This window comes from Xiphophorus maculatus, chromosome 10 (assembly GCF_002775205.1).
Source record: "Xiphophorus maculatus strain JP 163 A chromosome 10, X_maculatus-5.0-male, whole genome shotgun sequence".
Taxonomy (NCBI): Eukaryota; Metazoa; Chordata; class Actinopteri; order Cyprinodontiformes; family Poeciliidae; genus Xiphophorus; species Xiphophorus maculatus.
The window spans coordinates 10,828,530-10,850,497 of NC_036452.1; the positions used below are offsets into that span (position 1 = coordinate 10,828,530).

The following is a 21,968-nucleotide window of genomic DNA, read 5'->3' on the forward strand; positions in this document are numbered from 1 at the left end:
AAGACGAACGGGCAAAGATTTCAGTGAGTAGACGTGCAAAGCTGGCAGACACACAAAAACACTCGTCACCGCAGTAAGAGTTAGCTCCACAAAGCATTAAATTACAGGGGCCTCACACAAATGCAGGACAAGCCTGAGAATTGAAAGAAAGTGCGGAGTGATTCTTTTGTGTCATCACTGTACATCCTGCAAGTGTCTGCCAGATCGAAAAGTTTAAAAGCAACTGCTAACAAAGTGCATTACAAGAGTCTGTAGCTAGTCTCCATTTGGGAGGAAAAAGCCAAGAAAACACAGCAGACAGGTGCGCTGATATATGGAAATGTTGTCCTCTTTTATTATGTGATAGAGACATTTAAAGAGAAGTGTACACACTTGCTGCCGCTCAGCAAATGAAAGTGTGTCGCGAAGGATGGGAAGGGAAATACACACACGATATCCCTGGCTGAAATGACAAATGAGATGAGAATGGGGTCCGTTGTAAATACGTTTCTGCTGAAGAGGAGCCCCTCTGGTCCCCCCCCCTCCCAGCAAAGTCTCTAGAAATCCTCTCAATTAAGTCTGCTTTTTTCCCCTTCGCCTCCACTTTAAGGAGTGAGAGAAGCTAAAGCATAATGGCTGAGCACAAATCACAGAGAGCATATTGAAAAAGCTACCAGTTAACCATGTAATATTACCACTGCTGAAATGCTTCTCTCCTTATCCCTTTTCAATTGCAAAGCCAGATATGGGGAGTGTGCTGGGTATTCTTGATAAGTGAATTATAACACTGATGAAACTTTTTATTTCCCTCTCAAAGAGATTGGAGTGACTGGACACATCACTGAAATGCAATAAGGTAGTTTAAAAAGCAGGATTGGGAGCCTCTGGGCTTCAACTTTTATTGTTCTACAACTTTAAATGACTGTGGATGTAATGAAGCTATGAAACTCATCCACTATGACCCTTATGACCCCACAGTGACATAATAAAAAAGCAATAAAAAATATATTTAACCATCACCTGCCAAAGTTGAAAAGTCTATCAACCAACTTTTTCAAACAAAGAATAAGAAAGAGTCTAAATGAGTAAATCTGATTCAGATATTTGTACTCTGGCTTATTCTTTCAGACGAGAAAATTGTGATTTTTTCATCTGTAGTTAAAAAAACAAACAAAAAAAACCCGTTTTGTACACATTTTGCAATTTATTATTTTAAAACTTAACACTTTAATTTCTAATTCTTTTTAACATTGATTTATAAAACTAAGCATATTTTTCTAAGGGGTTCTATGAACTTTTTAACATTTATATTTCTTACCTCGTGGTTTCCTTTTGCTTTCACCCAGCTTCTTTTTAATATCATTTCCATCAAATTCAAAACACAGAGCTGTGGAAAAGTATTTGCCCTCTTAAAGATTTTAAATTGAACAATCACTTATATACCTAACATGGCATATGCAAAAAATATCAAATGGGAACATGTCTTGTAACTTAAGTAATACACAAAAGATCAGAAAGTCACTGGCATTTAACATTCTTAATGTCTTACAAAGTGATATCTATCCATACATCCATCCCTCTGAAATGAGACAACATTATGAGTAAATACAGTATCAGATTTTCATGTTGAAAAGTCATAAGTGGATTTGAAATAATGCTAGCTTACCAGCAAGAGAATGACATGTCAGATGAAAGATTTAGTTTTGCATTTCTGAAACAACGCAGTTATTAAAATTAATTTACAGCGATTCATTATCTAGCTACATTTAAAATAAATTTTTTTTAATGAAAAAACAAAACATGTAACTCACCTTTTCAAAGAAAATGTATATCCCCTGTTAGAGCTTCAGTCAGCAGATTATATCTAATGGTGTTTTAGCACTACAATAGTGCAGGGGTTTCAGTTCAATCTGCCAGATAATGCAGAAAAATGTCACATCTTCATGTGGTTTTGGTTAATTTTCTTTCTGCACTTTCAAAATGGACTAAACCATCTTGACCATTTCATGAAGTTCCAACAGCTCCTTGGGTACAAGGATAAGCAGCAAGGTCTGTATTACATAGTGTAAAAACGCATGAAACTGTACCTTATATTCAGTAAAGTGTAGAATAATATAATGATTACATTTTTCTCCTGAGCTACACAAAAAAGAGACAATTGATTTACTGTTTATTTATTGCTCTTGGTAATTGGTGTGAAGGAATATATAAAAAAGTTTAATTATTTATATGAAGAAACTGCACATGGCTGTGCATTTTGATCAGCGTGAACTACCAACTACCAATAATGAGGCATTTTACTATCTGACAAAATGCGTTCACAAAGATTATGAACTACAAGTGGTCTCGTATGACAGCTTCCCTCCAGAAAAAAAGAAAACCAGAGGGGGAAAAGTGTCACTCAGTGTTCCTAATTAGGGCAAGAGAGAGTTTTAAAAAGCCACATCTTCTGGAGATAAAAACAAATTCAAACAACAGATGCTACATTCGGAGCGTTTCTTCCCCTCAGGCAGACACCTACTCAAAAAGTGTCAGCTGAATACAAGAGTAGGAGAGTAGGAGCAACTTGGGGCAAGTACTTCAAAAAAGGTCCCACCAGCTGGTTTTGTGACACAGAAAATAAGGCCCATATATGCGTTTACCAAATGTACAAAGGTGGTTCAGAAAATGATGGCACAACGGAGCAATTTTACTGCAGCTTCCAGCCACAAATGGAACAAAAAACTCCAGAAGTGCTGGTTCTCATCATGTCGTCTGACTTGACTGATAAAAGTTCAAAGAGTGTGTTGTCGTGACAGTCAGGATGATGAAGCTGCAGGAAATCCTGGCGCCGTCTTTAGTAAAAGGCCTAAGGTGATGTAGAACCTAAAACATTTTATCTTGATTTGGATTCTGATTTTCTTTATACTTGGCTTTGTAAAATAATTGTTGAAGAAAGATTAAATCAATTCAGAAAAATATGAATATTAATAACTACTTCTCATTGCACAAATATGTGGTAATTTTATGTTTATTAAGCTCAGGATATCCTATGGGGGTCCACCCAAATTATGCATGAATTCACCTTAAATATGGCATGAAGCCCGACTTGTATGCTGTGTTATGTAAAAGAGAAATGAAAGAAAAGCTCTAAAATAATTTTGTTTTTACCTGACCTTCAGCTTTGAATGAGATTTTTAGTATTGAAAAGCATTAATAATAAAAACAAAAACTTTGATGTAGCAAAGACACTGCTCCATTATTTTTCAAGGTGAAGCAAATTTAAGATTCAAGCTTTTTCAGCTACGTGGAAACTCCACTTTCACTCGACTAACAAGTTTCTGAAAACAGAGCTCATGCATGTTTGATGCAGAAACTGCTGTGATAGCTGCCAGTCAAGGAAGCAGAAAGATTTACCACTCAGTGTTCAGTTAAAGTGAGAGAGCATATAAAGATTGTCAGGTTGCTCTGCTACTTTTTTTTTTTTTACTTCCAGAAAGTGCAAAGATCTATTTTCGGCAACTCTCCGCGTAGGCAGAGATAATGAGGAAGACATCTCTCTTTTTTTAAAAATACATACATTTGAAAGTTTATTCAGAAGTCATGTCAGTAGTGAACTGGAAACAGTCAATGTTATTGAAATCCAAGGTTACAGCAATCAGAACATCTAAACAATGATGCTTGAATATATGGAATAAGAGTTAGCAGGATATGCACTCCAAATATTTTACCAATAAAATTTATGATAGGTTCTTCAAAATCTCTGTCAATCCAAACCTACAAGCCCTTTTTTGTTTCATATAAATGCCACTAATCTAGTGATGCGTTAATACAAAAAAAAAATTCATGATCAAATCACATACAAAGAGACCTGAAATAAAATAACATAATATATACATACCTCTGTACATAGTGGGGGAATATGAATAACAGAGACAGGAATAATGCTTTAATTAACTTTTTGCTCTCATTTAATTGAGAGTGGGTCAGTGTTGAGAAGCTGCTGGTCCCAGCTTATCTTGTCTGAGCACAATCTCATGTCATGATAAAAAAAAAAAAGCGCAAAGTGGCGGTTGTAGACTGCATCTACAAGTTCAGTGACTATTCATCTGTGAAACGCGCTCCCTGCTGGAGACGGCATCAAACAGGAGACAGAAAGACTAAAGGAGAGACTTAAGGACGATAAGAGGGGGCGGGCGGCGGTGAGGTATTCATCTTGTCAAGCTGGGACGGGAAGCGAGGGATGTGTGGGTGAAAACAACCATATTTTTTTTTTCCTTGGGAACGTTTATTGTTGACGTTTTTGTTTTGTTGTCAGTGTGCTGTTTGGTCTTTCTGTCAGTGTCTTTGTTTACTGTACGATTCCTGAATCGATGGAGGCCTGTTTCCTGGTGGTCTTGGGAGGAGGAGGCGGGGGGGTCTTGCTAGGAAGAGGAGGTGGAATGTGCTGCAAAACAAAAGAAAATAAACCCCGGAATTATATTTTTCTCATGTCAAAACAATTTAATTCAGAAATCTTCCAATGCAGAGAGAAATGACAGGATGATGACTCCAAGCCAATGTACCCCTTTGCCATTCTGTATCCGCATTTTCTACACACAAGTTACCATTTATACCATTTCATACATGTACAAAAACCCCTTTTGTATCAATTTACTTAAACCATCCTGTCAGTTTAATTTTGTCTTTACTTAAAAAAATTTCATGAATAATAGGGATATAAAATTTATCAAAATGCTTCAACTTTACATATAAACCTATTTTTAGTCACTAGTTCATTTTATATTGGTTCTGATATCCAGTTGGGCCTGTTGAGTGTCTTGGATATGTTTCTAGACATAACTTATTGGAGTGGACAATGATGATGTTAAACACTCCTCTGGTGGAGTGGAACTGATGTACAATTTTTACAAAACATCCCTCTGGCATGTACAAACTGATATATGGTCGGTACCAAATGTTTCTAGTAGGTATGAAACATCCAGCTGACTTGTGGTTGGTACAAAATGTTCCCTGGCAGGTACAAACTGATGTATGATTAGTACAAAATGTCTCTCTAGTAGGTATGAATTGATGCAAGGTCAAATTCAAAGGTCCTCTTCAAGGCCTTAAACTCTCACGTTGTTGGTACAAAATGTCCTCTGACGACTACATAGTGATGTATGGCCGGTACAAATCATCCTCTGGTGGGTAGGAAGTGACAAGAGGTCGGTATGAAACCTCCAGCTGGCAGGTTTTTCAAAGTAAAGTTGGTAAACAGTGGTTTTGTCTAAAGTTAGTCCTTAGGGACCGGTCTCATGCATGTTTTAGTCCTTTGTTCTACTTGGTCACACCTGAATTGAACGATGGTTTATTATCAGGACTCTGCAGAACTTTGACATGCTCAGGAGGTACAGTAGTTGGACCACTTGCATCATCAGCTGTATTGAAGCAGAAACACATCTAAAATTGGCAGGACACCAGCTCTAGAGGACTGGATCTGGACACCCGTGGTCTACAGCACGGGTGTCAGACTCCAATTTTCAGAGGCCAGTGTCCTGCAACTCTTAGGTGTTCATCACACATGAACCAAATGGCTGATGCGCCTCCCCAATCAAGTTATCCAGAGTCCTGCAAATGACCTAATTATTTGATTCAATGTGCTAAAGTGGAGACACATACGGTTGACACCCATGGTTTATAGCACCAGTCTGTACTGCTAGATTGTTGGTACAAAATGTCCCTGGTGGTATGAAATGACAAGTGATATGTGGGAAAGATCTCTCAAACAGGTAGGAATTAACAAATGGTTGGTACAAAATATCCCCCTGGATCTCTGGGCACAAAATTATAAAGGGTTGGTAGGAAATGGCTTCAAGGCAGGTATGAACTGATATATGGTCAGGTCATACTGACAAACTTACATATAGTTATCATGAAATGTCCTCCTCGTGGGTATGAAGTCGTACAGTTAAAAGGATACTACTAGCAGGATACTAAAAGATGTTGCATGATTGATAGCAAATGTACCCTTGGTGGATATTAAATGACATCTGGTCTGTAATTTATCTCCCCCAAGGTGGGTACGACATGATGTGTGGACTGTAGCAAACTTCCTAGCAAGTAGGAATTAATGTTATGTCAATACGTGTAAATAAAAATGTTGTATAAAAAGATGTTTAGTTGGAGTGAAATGTCCTCATATTGCAAGAAACCTGGTATATGTAATGCTCCCTTGGTAGGTGCCAACAGTAATAGTTGGCACTAACTATCCCACTGGCAGAAAGGAATTGATGTATGGTCAATATACAACATCCTTTTGACAAGAACACCCTGTCCCATATGATCTGATATATGTTTGGTAAGAAATATGTTTGCCGTTTTGATTGGTTTGTGCCCAACTTTTTAGAGTACAAAAACCAGTCAGTTTTCCTCACTGTCCCAATTTATATTCGTGTTAAAGACACTTTGTTCTCACTTACAACACAAAACTTCATTTGATTATGGTTTGTGGTAGGAGATATGGTTTTAAGAGTCCAAAAAATATCTACAAGAAGATATCTATCTACAAGAAGTCTAAAAAAAGTTAAAGTGTTCTGTGACTCTGAGCAGAAAAAGAGAAGTTAGCAGCTGGGTTATGTGTCAGACTGTGTGAAGAGACAAGAATGCAGCTGGGAGCGGCTGCTTTCTCGTGGAGAGATTACAGTACATAACACTAACTGGGTCCCAAGACACTACTGTTGTTTTGCAGCAGATTGACAAGTTGTAGAGCATGTTCTGACACATGTCATCAGACCTAAGTTGTTAGAGTTAGTTTTTGATTTGTGCTGACACGTGAACGCACCATAGTAATAACTTAAGACAAACATTAGATTTGAAAGGCTAAAATTGAATCCCACTTCATAATTAGACCTGGAGAAGATACCACAAACCTTCATGGAATTTATTTGGATTTTATGTAACAAATCAAAACAAAGCAGAGTTTTTGAAAGTTTTCAGTTCTTTGAAGTGTTTTATGTATTTATTTTCAGAAGTTCTGAGTCAATACTTACTGGTGGAGTCTTTTGGGGTATGTCTCAATGAGTTTTACTCATCACCACATATTTTAAGCTGGATTTATATCTGGACTTTGAGATATTCTAATTACTGAATATATTTAGGTCAAGCATCTGGGACTGCCCTGCGGCCATCTCCCCCTCAATTCTGATTAGGTTCCCTGTTCCTGCTCTAGGAAAGTATCACATCTACATATTATGATATTTTGTGGTGTTTTTATTGGGATAATGACGAATTAACAATAAAAAAAAACTATATCTCCAGAATCTTTAAGGCAAGTGTATTGGTGTAACTGCAAAACCCAATTAGTTGGTTGCTGTACGTCCTACAACTGAATAAAGAGCAAAAAATTATTTACAGGAGTGGATTTTGTTCCAAATATATTAGATATGTTGAAGGTATTTTTTTTTAAATTCAGTCTAAACAGAAAATGTCTCAGTTGGTTAAGCAGGCCTCTTGCCTTTAACAGGAGATGAGGAGTGATACTCCTCGATAGCCGCACCTCTCCCTCCATAAAAGCCTGGAAATGAAGAAGGGCAGTCACTAACCTCTCAGAACATGTGCTTTCGCTGCGTTAGTGTCAGTCTTCTGCCACATCGTGTGCCAGTGCTCAGTTTTACTACCTGTCCACGGGCCATGACACTGGATAAATAAGATTAGTTAACAGCCAGTCCAGGCCAGGCTGGGCCAGGCAAGAAGATGGCTTGAGTAGAAGTCAGCAAGTGTGGAGAGATGAGTCACTGATTAACAGCTAGAGAGCTTCTGATGAATGGGAGAGGTAAAGTAATCATCCAATCAATCACGGCTGAGCACCAGGCCTTCTGGCAGGACCAGCATAAATAACGGCAGGGCAGACAGGCAGCTAACTGACTGATGCCTACATTCTTCTGTGGCACATATTACAGAAAACCTGAGGAAAAAACCCTAAATTAAACTGTGAAAACCTGCATGTGGTCATGTAAGAACAGATGAATGGTGAGATGGAGGATAAAGGAATTACGGTGGAGGTTGAACTAAATGTCAAGTGTGAGTATCGGACGTTTATTTCAGTCCAAGTGCCATGCATCATTAGGGAGTTACACTGGGCCCTAATTAAAACACCTACTCTTTGATGCGGTGGGGGCGGAGGAGGCGTCGAGGGACTCGTCAAGTCTTGATATTCTAGCAGGTTGCCGTAATCTCCTGTGCTGCCTTTCAATGGTAGGGGAGGTGGGGTCTCCCCCTTGTCAGTGCAGCCCATCCCGTTCAGCTCCAGACCTGTGAGAAAAAGGCCAACATCAGCAGACATTCATCAACAAAATTCATGAGGGTCTCTGTAAGATCAGGGCTCTCAGCCAAAAGACATTAAAATACTGAGACCAACTGCTAGGGGTGTTACCATGCATCCAGCTCCCCGGACAACAAGACACAGAATACTGAGTTCACAAAAAGTGAGATTTTAACAGTACTGTGTGTTAATTAATCTGTGCTTAGTGTAGAATAATTAGTTCCAGGTTACACTAATGTAACGTAATGAAGTTTTCAAGCACCACCACATCTAAGGTGGACTTAATGCAAAATATTGATTGTCTTTGTTCACAAATTGGAAGCTGTGAAACACAAAGCTGTCTTTAAATTAAAGGCAACAATATATTAATGACATATTTAAAAAATGCTTAATTTTCACTTGTATAGAGTTTCATCAAGTCAGAAGACTCCAAAGGGATTTATACTACCATCAGTCAGCCACCCATTCACACACACATTCAAATGCTCATATCATTAGAATATACCAAAATTAAATGACCTATAAAATACAAAGCTAAAACATTTCTTAGTTTCTGTGAAAACTAACTAATCATCTAAAAAACTATTAGAAGAAGACAGTAAAGCCAATGCTTTTTCTTTAATAAAACAGTTTTTTCTATAATGAAATTTCTCACGCACTGATAAAAAACATGTTTTAATTATAAACTCATTTTACTTCAGGCTGAACTAAGCTTAGACATTGGGACCATCTTTAAGGGGATCAAATTCTTTTTTTCATGTAAAGCATTGCAGTAAAAAAAAATCCATATTTTGTAACCACTAAAATGACAAGATAGTTGGATTTTGACAGCAGCTTTAAGAGTTAAATTGGAGCAAATGAGTAAGAGCAAAATATGGACAAGTTTTAATTAAACTGTCGAAACATAAAAATTATCACAGCCTAGTAGCTACAAACTAAATTCACCACAAAATATGACATAATTTCTGATTAATTTCTTTAACTATGGTTACATTGAACTGTGTGTGCTTAACCTCTAAAAGTATTATTGTTGTAAATACATTTCTGATGTTTTGCATGATTTCTTTGAATTTTGTTTCATATTATTAACATAACTATTTTAATTTGTTGTGCTTACTGAGTTGTTGCCATTATTTTTACATTCAGCTCTATGATCAGTATTTGCTGTTTCTAATTTGCTCTACAAATAAAGTGAGCTTACTCTGTGGTAATGCAGAATTTAAAAACCACAAAAAGTTTCAGAATTTTTGTCAGCAGTGACAAAAATTTTCCGGTTCTTATCTTGACAGACATAGCTAACAGCTTTCAGAAACAAGTGAGGGAGGGGAAGTACTGCTTAAAACTGTGGAGAAGATCAAAAGAACAGAGTGAAAACTGCTCTTACTTGAAACAGTGTTGAGGCTAAAGGTGGGTTTATTCCTTGGTGCAATGGGTGGGGGACCAGGTAAGGAGTTGGAAATAGTGGAAGAAGGAGGTCCTGGTGAGACAGAAAGACGGCGATCCCCAGCCATCTGGTTGAGAACTTGACTTTTTGGTCTCTGAGGCCGCAGGGGGCTGATCTGTCAGGTCAAGGGTGGAGAAAAATGAAAGATTAAGTCTTTACTGAGCACTAAAACTGAAAAACCAAATCTATTCAGGTCAATAAAGCAGCACTTAAAGCACATTTTCCTGAACTCTGATGAAATATCACTGCAGAAATGTGGCTTCACATCTCCTCTGGAGTTGCTGTGTCATTCCTCACACTTATTAAAACAACTATTTGTATTCCTAGAGGAAAAACCCATTTAGATAAATGTGCTTGTCGGGTTAGAGGGTGTTATTTGTGGTTACTAACAATTGTCTGCATGCATGAGAGCGTTTTCCCGACTTTATTGTGGATCAAATTTGAATATGAAAAGAAATGCCCTTGGGACTACTCTGCACTGCAGGCGACATTAACAAATAACTTCGTAATTGGTGAAATTCAAACAACCGGCCATGAGGGAGACACTGGGAAACGCAGCATGTAATTTTGTACACAAACAGCATGAACTATATTGATGATTGAGTTAAATATCAGTTCTGATAAAGCAACCAGAAAAAAAAAACGTATCAATGGTCTGTTCTTGACCCTGTAGGCATAAAATGGCTACATTATCTTCTCTTAGCTCGGTGCTGTTAGCCTGGGAGTATCCCCTCTGGACATAAAGAGTACATTCACACCTCTTTGCTGTAATGGACAGAGCAGTGGTGAGGTGAAATGTGAACAGAGGAGATGGAAAGGGTAGAAAAAAAGACAAATAGAGCTAAGAATCAATTTTTTTTATCTGTACATTTATCATAGAGGGGGAAAGGATGACTAAATAATCCTGGGAAATGTAAAAAAGAGTCACAAATTGTAGAATAATAACCAACTCAGCAAAAATACACATAAAAAAACATAATGAACACTACCGTCTCTGAGAGTATGACAGCTTCAGGTTGTAGCAGTTGAATCTCTGCTGTCTTGAGTTCTTTATCAAAACTCTCTTGGTGCTTGCTGTTCCTCTTCTCCTTCTTCCTCTCTTTGCGGTCCCTTTCTGGTTCGTCCCGGTCCAATTTGTCCTGAGACTTCGTGTGCAGCTTCTTTGGTAGAAGGGGCTCCAAGGCAAAGCTGAAGGAAAGAATATAATCAAACAGATTGTGAACGAGAATGACTGAATGTTGTATTCTGTTAGCATACAGCCAGGGCAGGTGAGTAAATTAGAATGTCAACAAACTCCTCAAGAAGTGATGAGCTCACAAAAACACTAAAATCAGATGTTCAGAAACATGTATATTAAAGAATTCATGGTATAAAAAACATTTTTAAAACAGAAATGTTTGTCTGATGAAAAGTACTGCACAGTGTTTGCACACAGAACATGGGTGGAGCTCCTTTTGCAAGGATTACTGCATCAGAGGGGTATAGCACAGCAGTGGTATTAAGAAAGGCTTACATATAGGCCAGGTTGCTTTTACTGTGCCCCCTTGGCATCTGCCATTCTTTTTTCTTCTACTCAATTTTCCACTAATATGCTTGGATACAGCCATATGGAACAGCCAGCTTCAGGAGAGACCTTTTGTTTCTTAACCCTTTTACTGTCATGAGGACACACCATTGTCCTCAAACAGCCACTGGATAATATGTAAATATTTTTAGGGGTGACAATTAAGAGGTTTTATCCTGTGTGGAGGCGATCACTGACCGTCTGCTGGACAAAAATTAAGCCAGTAGTTGTTCTCCATGTTTGTGTTGATTTCTGTCTCAAAGGAAATTTTTTTGGCTTTGTATCGTTATGGCAAGGATCAGTTTGGGTTTCCAAAGTGCAGTAAAATACATCTGTAAACACATTTCACCAAGTGTAATCAATCTACAAATGAGCTTCTCTTTTTGAGTTTAATTGCTGCACCTGTTTATGATGAACATTCAGTACTATCAACAAAATACAGAAGTTGAACAAACCATAAAAATTGCACTGGTACAGTGCAAGGTGGTTATTAGATCTAACAAACAACCATTATCTGCTAATCAAATAAAAGTCAAATTTCATGATAATTTACGTCCGGAGAAATAGCGAACGATGGATTACCCATCAGATCCAGGCCTGGACGGGGAGTTGTCAGAGGAGATAGAGGTGACAGAAGCAACGGACAGCGGCCTCTGAGAGGAGGGCATGGTGAAGGAGCGCACCATGGAGGGAGGACGAGGGCCGCGTCGTTCGTCACCTGACGGCTAGCGCCACAGAGGAGAAAACAAAACAAAATTTACTATAAAGGTTTTGAAATTACCGTACTTGAGTTCTTAGACGTGTTGCAGTCAAATCACTTCTCTGCATAATTAATCTCACACAGGCTACACTTATTGTCAAAACATTCAACATGAGTTCAACTGGAACTAGTATAAGTTGGCTCTAAATTAAAAAAAAATGACTACTGCTTTGAAAAAAAATGGAAAAGCAAAATGTACTTCCACTGTTGAAATAATTTGCCATTGATTGTCAGGGTTATTAAAATCTCCAGTATTTACTGTACATGATTAGGGTTAAGTTATTTTTATTTATTTTATGACATTAACTAATAAAATCAACTTATGTTTATAAAGATTTTTTTTAAAGAGGGACATCTTAATGGAAGGGGGAGGGATGTTCACGTCCCATTTATGGTTGGAGTCCTAAAGTCGGACATCATTGTTTTACTACAGTTAGCACTGGTAAGCTAGGTAGGTAGCCAATTTGCAAGTACAGCTAGTTTAGCACTTGCCAGTAAAGTAATACAGAAGTTTCTACAATGAGCTAATTAGTACCTACTAAACAAACTATTATTTATGAAAATATTTTTTTATTATGATGAGATATATTTAGTTATCAAAATAACTTAAGATATTATAGTGAGTGTAGCTAATTAGGGAGCTAATTGGCTACATAGCTAACTCGCAAGTCGTAGTTTAGGCACTGGTTTGCAGATCAATAAGGAGAAAAAATTTATTTTTGGTACTAAAACATCCTATTAACGCTATCCAATATAGTTGGTTCATCAAACAAACTATAAATTTGTCGATTTATTTCTTTTTCAACAGCAGCAACATCATCGCCCTAAGGTAGGGAAGAGTAAAAACTTTTGAGGCATTCTTAATTTCATCTGGAATTTGTGGGTAGAATAATTAAACCCACAGCCTTTAAAAGACTTTCATGACAGACAGCCACATATCTAACAGAGTGGCCTTATTATCAATTTCTGGGAAGTGATGGCTTGTTTCTCATTTGAAAGGTTGCCGCCCTTACCTTTAAACGTAGGGAGCAACTCTTTGCCTCTGGCAGGATAGAAGGAAATGCTTGGCCAAGCAACAATTAGAGCAGTAAAAAAGAAGAAGTGGGAAGCTGTCCCACAGCAGCAACCTGCTTCAGACAGCTGACATCAGCAAATAACAAAAAAAAGGCATACCTGAGATATAAAACTCTTTGCTGAAAAGGAAAATCTAAATTATGTGCTTGTCAAGTTTTGTGATTAAAATTTTAAAAGCTTGTGTAAAATATCATCACAGACTGGTTGCTTAGTCTTAAAATTGTTGGACTGCTTCATGATATTGTTGCAAAATCCCTATTTGATTCACAGTGCAGAGGGATAGAGGGATATATAATATACATATATTTTATAGTGTTTTGAGATCTGAATTTTAATGTGGATTTCTGTAACTTTTTTGTGGGGAAATTTTAGCAAAACTTTAGTTTTATTCTATTTACCATGTGTTAAAAAGATCTGCAAGAGGAATATGTATCCATGAAGATTCTTTCAACATGCCTTGATCTTTATTACCCCATTCTCCCGTTCATGATTCATTGTACATTTTCAGAAAACAAAAAACTCAACTGCAGCCAGTTCTTTTAAAGCAGAAACCAGAGTGTTCAGAATTAGGTTTGATGTAGTTCTGCTGAATTAACCTTGGACCTGCAGAGAAAAACTATTGGCTTGACAGCAACTTGTTTCTTTTTTATTTTTATTTTTTACATCAAATAAATAACCAGGCTGATAGCAGTCACAATGAGGTTATTGTTTAGGCACACAGAAGCAACCTTGCATTTGCAGTAAAAAATTTATCCAAGCCAAAGTAATAGTCCCTAAACCTAATAGTTGGTTGTTCAACACACTGGATTTCTTTTAAACTTTTATTTAAAAATAATATTAAAACAATCAGACTAAGAAAAACAATGTGTTGTTTTTTTTATGAATAGCCTATTTAAAGAACATCTCAACCAGGAGTTTGACTAGGCCACTTAAAAACATTCTATTTGTAATTTTTTAACTTGTCCGTCTTGCTGCATACCTGAAGTGGGCTTAAGCTATGAATTCACAAACGAAGTTCATATCAAATGCACATATTGGGGTCGTCTTTGCTAGGCCCACCTCTATTACAAGACAGATAAAATGCCTGTGTTGCTCTGAAAACTCATTTGCTTTGCTGGGGAATCACTGGTTTTAGCCTTCACTTGTGGTAGAATAAAGCCACTTATTGCATCACATTTTGCTCAGGTTTACAATCTATAACCTGCTCAGTTTGAACTACTTTAACCTTTTCCTGCTTTGACTTTTAAGTCTTTCCAACATGAACTTTCAAACTTTTTCAATATTTTCAATCTAACAGTTAACATGAAAGGAGCAAAAACTAGCACAGTGAGCAGCAAATTGTTATTCATGAAAGGAACGAAAACAAGGACAGAATAAAAAAAGGTCTTACCAGACTCCTAACACCATACTGTTTCTCCACCTTCTCTCGCAGTTGTTTGAAGCAAGCCTCCATGCGATCGTGAAAGGGCCTCAGTGCCTCGGTAACCTTCTCACCATGAATACGAACACCTTCAGCAAGATGTGGGATCTGGTGAAGAGAAAAAGCAACATGATTATCCTTCAACATTAAACGTTACAAACATAAGAAACATGTGCCATGTAGACAATTCATTCATGAGAAGAACTCATTGTTGTATTTCTAAAGGATTTTAATTGTTTGCCTTGCAAATAAGCCTAGCACTGGTAGAGTACAGCTAGACTTGTTGCCAGGACAATCTACAGTATATTTGTTACAAAAGATCACCTACTTACCAAACATACAGTCAATTGCGAAAGCAGTAACAAACCTTGAGCTTTTTTCTCTTGTCATTTTACAAATAACTAACTTTGATTAGTTTATTAGGATTTGTGAAAGACCAACTCTTAGTAGTTCATAAATGTGAGTTGTAAGGCTAATGCTACATCTTCTCTAAAATATATTACAAATGAACATCCGAAAACTGAAGCGTTTCATTGTATGTTTTCTTTGAATTTCCAACTGCACACTGTTTTAAATAAGTAAACTTTAAGTAAAATAAATGAAAGTTTGTGATTGTGAAGTAAAAAAACATGAAAGAGTTCAAGGGATATTAATACTTTCACAAGACACTAGATATTCTTATTGCCTAATCGATGAATGTACCCCAGCCTGATATTTTTAACAAAAGGCATTGCCAGTGAACTTCAGCAGAAGCTGTTGCCATGGCGCACAACCCCTCCGCCCCCCCTTCCTGCCAGAGATCATCTCCTTACACATCTACATAAGAAGAATAGCAAATGCAAAAGTTTAGACAGACTACAGGCATGTACAAGATGTGATGGATGTTTACTTCTCCGCCGCTGACGCAAACAATGACGCAGTGCAGCCTTTCAACTTCACTGCTGCCTCTCAGAATGTGGGAAGCCAGTGAGTAACAAAACCTTAGCACGGAGCGGCAGCATTGCAGGTAAAAAGGGGAGCAAAGGAGAGACTGAAACTGCTGAAAAAGGGTAATTAGGAAACCCCCGGTGGCACAGTCAGTGTCAGCAAGCTTTGCTGACTAAATCTAGAGAGAGGAGGAAGCAGCACTCCTCAGCTGCTGAGCAGCATATGAGTAATTCTTATTGCTCGGCTGGGTAAAATGAGACGTATTGTCACAAATAAGAAAAAAACCCCTCATACTTAAAATTCCTCCTACGACAAGAATCTGATTTAAACAGTCTCTAAACTTTAAATAGCTAATCACAGTCTGTAGCTGAAGAGTACATCTTGTGCACTATCTTCTATGGTGAAGAAATTCATTCGAACTGGCAGAAAATGGAAGAAGTACTCAGTGTGTGAAATATCAGCAAAGTAGGACAGTACAGAATAAGCTCTGTATATGTCTTAAGCTGAGAATCCCTGGGGTCACATCTTTGTTCTGAGGGCAAACTGCCCCTTCACAGCAGACGATGGAAGGAACTGGCTCCACTCTGCTGGAAAACGACACCTTTCTAGTTTTGTGACGCAACGTTTTGTAACAATCACAGAGACTTTTCCAATCCAGGGTTTTAGTATATTTTAGCATTTAGCCAGATACCTTTATTTGAACCCATGGTAAAGCATCACAATCCCAAACCTTTATCAAACCAGTTTGTGATGTAGAACACAAACAGGGTTTTCAGGTAATCCTTCAAAGAAGTAAAATTGTCCATATGTAGATTTTTAAACCAGAATCAAAAAGCGTTTAATTGTCAGCCACACTTGCACAAGCTAGGGACTTTTCTTGCTCACTGTCACTACCACTACTTGCATGTATTCAACAATACTGCAATGATCAAAGCCACACATCAGAAAAATCAATCCACAGGTACAAAATGGTTTCGTCTAGATGATAACTCACCATTTTTGTCATACAGACCAATTCTTACCTGCATGATTTTAAATGATCTACTCAGATGTGAGGAAATGTAAGTATATGACGGCAAATAAGGAATACATATCATCAGGTGGTTACTCAGACATTGTTTCTTTGAATCAGAGGTTTTGTTTTGTTATATTTTATGAATGTTCAATTTTAAAGACATTTTTATCTCTATAATTCATGGAAATATCCAACTAAAATAAAATAAATCAACTGATTTGGGGGCTAGCGATCGAAAGGAAGCCATTATTCCTCACTTTATGGCATTTAATTAAAATCCTTGCAGTCTTTGCCCCTTTCCAGTCCGATTACTGTAAAAAAGGATGAATAGCTACATGAAAAACAAACATAAAGCTGATTTACCATGTCTTAATTATCCTTGTATGAGATAGTTTGTTTACAGCTAGGAAATGTAAGTAGAAAGGGCCAAAATGAGAACAGAAATTGGCGACAAACACACTGTATTTAATGTAAAGCTAAAGTTGGTAAATTGTTAATGAGGTAGAGAGATTGTGGGAAAAAGCTCCATTTATACCTAAATGCTTTTGTTCATATTGCTTTATGATTGTTATGGAGACTTGGTGACCCCGAAATGCCATTGCACTGCATTTCTGTAACAGAGAGCTTTGGAGATTTTTCTTACTCCCTACTCACTCTGCAAGGTTCAAGGTCTGATCTTTGTATAGTCTTGTAGAGAACAGAAAAAGTACTCTGTGCCACCTCATATTTATGCACCAAGGAAACAAAAAGTCATAGGTTACTAATTAGAATTTCAGAAAAAGGTTAACTAAAAAACCACACACAAAAAGACCAAAAGCTATTTCTTATATTTCCTTCAACTACATTCTGATGGGTTTTCCCTACAGTTTTGGAAAAAATATTTACTGTGCAAATGAGAAACTGGAACTTTTTTTGAAGTTATGAACCTTGTTAAAGGGGTAATCTAACACAGTGTTTTGGAAAGGTACAGTCAGACATGGTGGTGATATTAATGTGAACATCTGGGAAGATTTGCTTCTGGACCAGGACAATATGCTGTAATTGATTGAACCATGAAAAGGACTCTCCAGTAATAGCAGGGCGGAAATCTCCGGAAGTAGATCGTCTCATGTCTGATCTTCAGCTCAAGTTGACTTTAGTTATGACTTTAGTCTGATCAAAAGCACACCATCCAGTCTGGAGTTAAATCCAATGGCGATACTGTCATGTTCTGGAACAGGCCGTTCATGCAGGGAAAACTTTGAATGTTTCTGAATTCAGTTAAAGCAATAAAGAGTGGGTGAATATTTCTCAACACATGTAAAATCCTCATTGTAAATCATCACAAACGCTTAATGGTATTTGCTGCAACCACGTAATGTTAAGAAGCAGTTATTAGGTTTAGAGACAATTGCTCTTTCACATAAGGTCAGGTTGGTTTGGATACTTAAGACCTTTTGCGTTTATTCAGGTGAACTTTTCATATCACAGCTTGAAGCAGATTTTCATTGTAAAGTTGGTAAATTAATACATATGTGTATAATCAGGACTTCTTTCTTCCACCTATGTAACATGCTGCACTAATCATCTTGTGATAGGAAACATACACAGTATCACAGTCATTGAGAGCCAATGAGCGTAGCTGTGCTGCGCTCCACTAAACCAAAGCTAGGCGCAGGAAGATAAATGAGACAAGGCAACACACACTGTGCACAGATTTCCCCTGATATTGTGCACCTTCATCATCATCACTGCTGGGGCATTTTGAAGACAATAAAGGAGAGGAGCCTGAGACGGAAAAAGGTGAAGGAAAGGAAACTGCAGTGAAGGGGGTATAAGTTAGAGGTGAGAGAAAGAATGGAGAGAAGAGGCAGAAGGACGAAGTGTTGTGAGACGAAAAAGCAATGACAGGAGAAAAAAAAACCGTGAGTGAAAGCTGAGGCAAGATTCATGTCTCCCAGGATACCCACATCTTTTTATAGACCTTAAAATGATTGAGCGCGACTGAGAGGTGGCATGGCAACAGAGTTCTGCTTGGTGCCTGTACGCGGCTAAACTCTTTGTGTACGACGCTGAGGCTCAGGGCTAAGACACATAGGCATGTTTACTTTAATTAAACGTAAAAACTTTAAGACTCCTCCGGTCCATTTGTCAACAGTCATTGGAAAAAGGAAGCTTCCACAACTTGCAAAGTAGTTATGGGGAAAACTGAAATTTTTTGTGTACTTTTTGAAATTATTTATATGTTTGAGTTTGGGGGGGATAAAACTATAGCACAATCCACATGGAGCCAAGATTAGGTGTATCCAAAAGTATTTTGTTTAGACTGTCTGTCCAGATGGATCCACAGTTTTGGGAAACCAGAAACGATAGTTTTTGAAAATGGCAACTGGAGTGACTAAATTTCAAAACGCAGGTTTCATATTTCGGGGTGTACAACTGAGCAGTGTTTTCGAAACAATGACGTCGCAGCTCCATATATTCTGCCTCACTTTCACGAATAACAAACTTGGTGTTGCTCTGTGTTTTTTTTTTTACATCATTTTGTAGCCGATTTGGAGATGCACTGATTGGCCTCACATACCTACTACAACGCTTTCTGTGGTGCGACATTCTGTTGTGTGGATGCACCTTGTTTTAATCATTTGTGAGAATTTATCGTGTTTATCTCTGTGTAAACAGTGGTTACATAGACCTTACAATTCAATGATTGGTAGATATTTAGTATGGGGGGTTTAGAATAATGCGCTATGTATAGTTTTCAGAGAATGTCTATTTGTATCTTATCTGTCTAAAAGGACATTGTATGCCAAATAATAGGGTTCATTAATAGGCAAAGTTTGAAAGCTAAGTTTGAGTCTCATCATCTTTTAAAGAGAAAATGCTTCACCATGGTGGTTCCCTCTGAATAAAGCCGACTTTTTCAATTTTTTCCAAATGTACAGTCATAAACGTTAACATACTCTCACTGCTAACTGACCTGAGCAGACCTGACCACTTAAATAAAGGCAGACGATTTGATCGTTCACTGGTTATAAGCTCTAACAAACACCGTAAACCAGCAGCATTTGTTGCTGGGTTAAGCGAACAAATGAAGGGAAGAGTTGGAAGGCCATCTGAAGCTTGTCATTCTGCATTAAGTCAGTAATAAAAAAGCTTTACAACACTTTACCAGTCTTTCAGAAGTTGCTGCCTTGACATATTCACTACAAGTACAAACCATACAATGCTTATAGAAATTGCTCTTCGCCCTCAAGTCCTCCTTTAAGATTCTATAGGACTCAGTTGGTGCACTACACCCACCAACCACTTTAAGAACACAATTGGTCTAAATGCACTGAGGTGCTGACATGTGATGTTTGCTTGTCCACAACTGAGGTATCCACAAGTAAAGACAACTTGTGGATTGGAATGGAGGAAGCTGATTTAGATTACTTTAAATATGGTGTGGTTTTATGTGGCAGAGAGGATGGTTTAGGAGTTTTAGAAACTGCTCTTTTGGGATTTTTATTCACAGCCGTCTCTCAGGTTGACAGATATTACTCCAAACAAGGGAAAATAATCAAACCAGTATAGGTCCAGGGATCAACAGTGACTTGTTGAATTCAGAGAATAACAGGTATGCTGGGACAAAATGATAGAAAGGCAACAACAGCTCAAATAAGTACTTGTTATAACCAAGGAATGCTAATTACCATCTCTGAAAGCTCAACATTTCTTAAAGCAGACTGAAGTTGCCACAAAAGTAGAAGACCATGTCTTCAGGACAGTGCAGGAAATTGAGGCTTTTATTAGTTGAGATTTCATGATTGCTGAACTAACAAATTTTCAGCAGCTGTGTAATGTTATCCAGTCAATATGGACCATAATCTCAAAGAAAGGTTTTCAACACCTTATTGAATCTAAGTGGATTTAAGGTAGTCCTGAAGGTGAAAGGTCTGTCCAGTCCAGTACTCACATGCTGAACTAAAAACAGTTAGACAAGTTCATCTGAATAGCAACAATTGTTTGTGAATTATATGTACTTTAAACACAATAGAAGGACCAAGAATGGACAGATGTTTCTCATCACTTTATGTGACATCAGATATCTTTCATGAAACGAAGGAAAATGTGAAAATTATTAAGCAGTAGAGAAATCATGCTGCGCTTTTAAAACCAAGCTGTTGTTAACCATTCCTGCTTCTGTCTTCTGACCGTAGTCCAAAAACACAAGGGACATATTTCCTCCAGGGGCGTAGTAGGTCTCATCTTTGGGGTTAACTCCCTCACTTGCCCATAACAGGGGCGAAGAACATAAAACATATGGTGGCACTGAGGCGCGGAAGAGGTAAATTTAATAGCTTTGGGTTTAGCAATTACAGGCCACATAGACTTTCCTTGAATGCCACTGCTCCGGTCACAATCTCCCTCACTTTCTCTGCCACACACAGTCTTCTCAGTCACTCCAAAGAATGCAGGTTACAGCATGCAGCGCCCTCTTCTGACTGGAGGACTGTTGTCATACATCTCCTTCACCCACACACAACAAACACACCACTTATTGAGCTCCTTATCACATATAGTGGAGATACTTTCCGCAACACTATTGTTTGCACATACATTATTTGATAAAAGAACAAATTAGACACTGATAAAAAGAACTTAGGTTGAGAGAGAGGTAAACAATCATTTCATTGAGAGAAAAGCCCAAACATATAAAATTAATCATGTAAGTATTAAGATCTCAGAATAACATTTCCACTGCAATAAAATGAGAGAGAACTGTCAAGGAGGACACAAACTTGAGTATTCTTTTTGTTAAAGTTTGGAAAATACTTGCAGGTGTTAAAACCTGTGGTAGACAGTCACTGTATCTCGTAAAAAAAAACTACAGACAAGCTTGTTAACAAGGTCAGACAGGCTGAGGCTGCCGAATGTTTTCTGGCCAGCACAAGACACCGATGAGTTTCACAGAATGTAAAGGCTGCTGGAAAGAGTTGAAGCAATCAACAAAAGCTAGCCTCCACTCTCCCAACCAATCATTACAACTGCTTTCATAAAACACAAAAGGATATGTAGGTGATGTACATTATCTTATTTTAACAACCTACTACACAAATATAAACATTTGAACTTCAATTTTATATTTTTACATCAATATAAATTAAATATTGCAATTTAATTTGGTTTATATTTTTTCAATTAATTGTAAACCTGATAAAAGTTTGATGTATTTTCTTAGTTTGGCCAGAAAAATAAAGCAAATGATCAAAGTATATTTTCTTTAGACTAGTACACAGACGACATGCATAAATAGGGTAAAATAAAAAAACATATATTTTTTTAATGGGAACTTGAAAGGCTATAATTTATATTTCCTTTTATCTGTCACATACTATAAATTATGTTCCTGTGTCTGATCTTTGGTTCAAAGATTCCAATAATGAGATGGTTCAGGCTGCTCTAAACAGGTTCTATTCTCTTCTGCTGTCATCTGTTGGGGCAGCAGCAGCAGAATTAGTGACTTTAAAAAGCTCAACAAC

At 37.6% G+C, this 21,968-nt stretch overlaps 1 protein-coding gene across 4 annotated transcripts in view; it reads right to left on the bottom strand.

Moving 5' to 3' along the window:
* Nucleotides 1-3,519: 3,519 nt before the first annotated feature.
* The window catches only part of dock1 (dedicator of cytokinesis 1), a 220,416-nt gene continuing 201,967 nt past the window's right edge, over nucleotides 3,520-21,968 (bottom strand). For all 4 annotated transcript variants that reach the window (XM_023340653.1, XM_023340652.1, XM_023340651.1 and 1 more), the window contains 6 exons: nucleotides 14,493-14,630; nucleotides 11,851-11,993; nucleotides 10,694-10,892; nucleotides 9,645-9,819; nucleotides 8,099-8,250; nucleotides 3,520-4,405 (listed from right to left, as the gene is read on the bottom strand). In XM_023340653.1, the coding sequence (XP_023196421.1) occupies nucleotides 4,310-4,405; nucleotides 8,099-8,250; nucleotides 9,645-9,819; nucleotides 10,694-10,892; nucleotides 11,851-11,993; nucleotides 14,493-14,630 (903 nt within the window). In that variant the 3' untranslated portion in view covers nucleotides 3,520-4,309. The remainder of the gene's footprint in view (nucleotides 4,406-8,098; nucleotides 8,251-9,644; nucleotides 9,820-10,693; nucleotides 10,893-11,850; nucleotides 11,994-14,492; nucleotides 14,631-21,968) is intronic.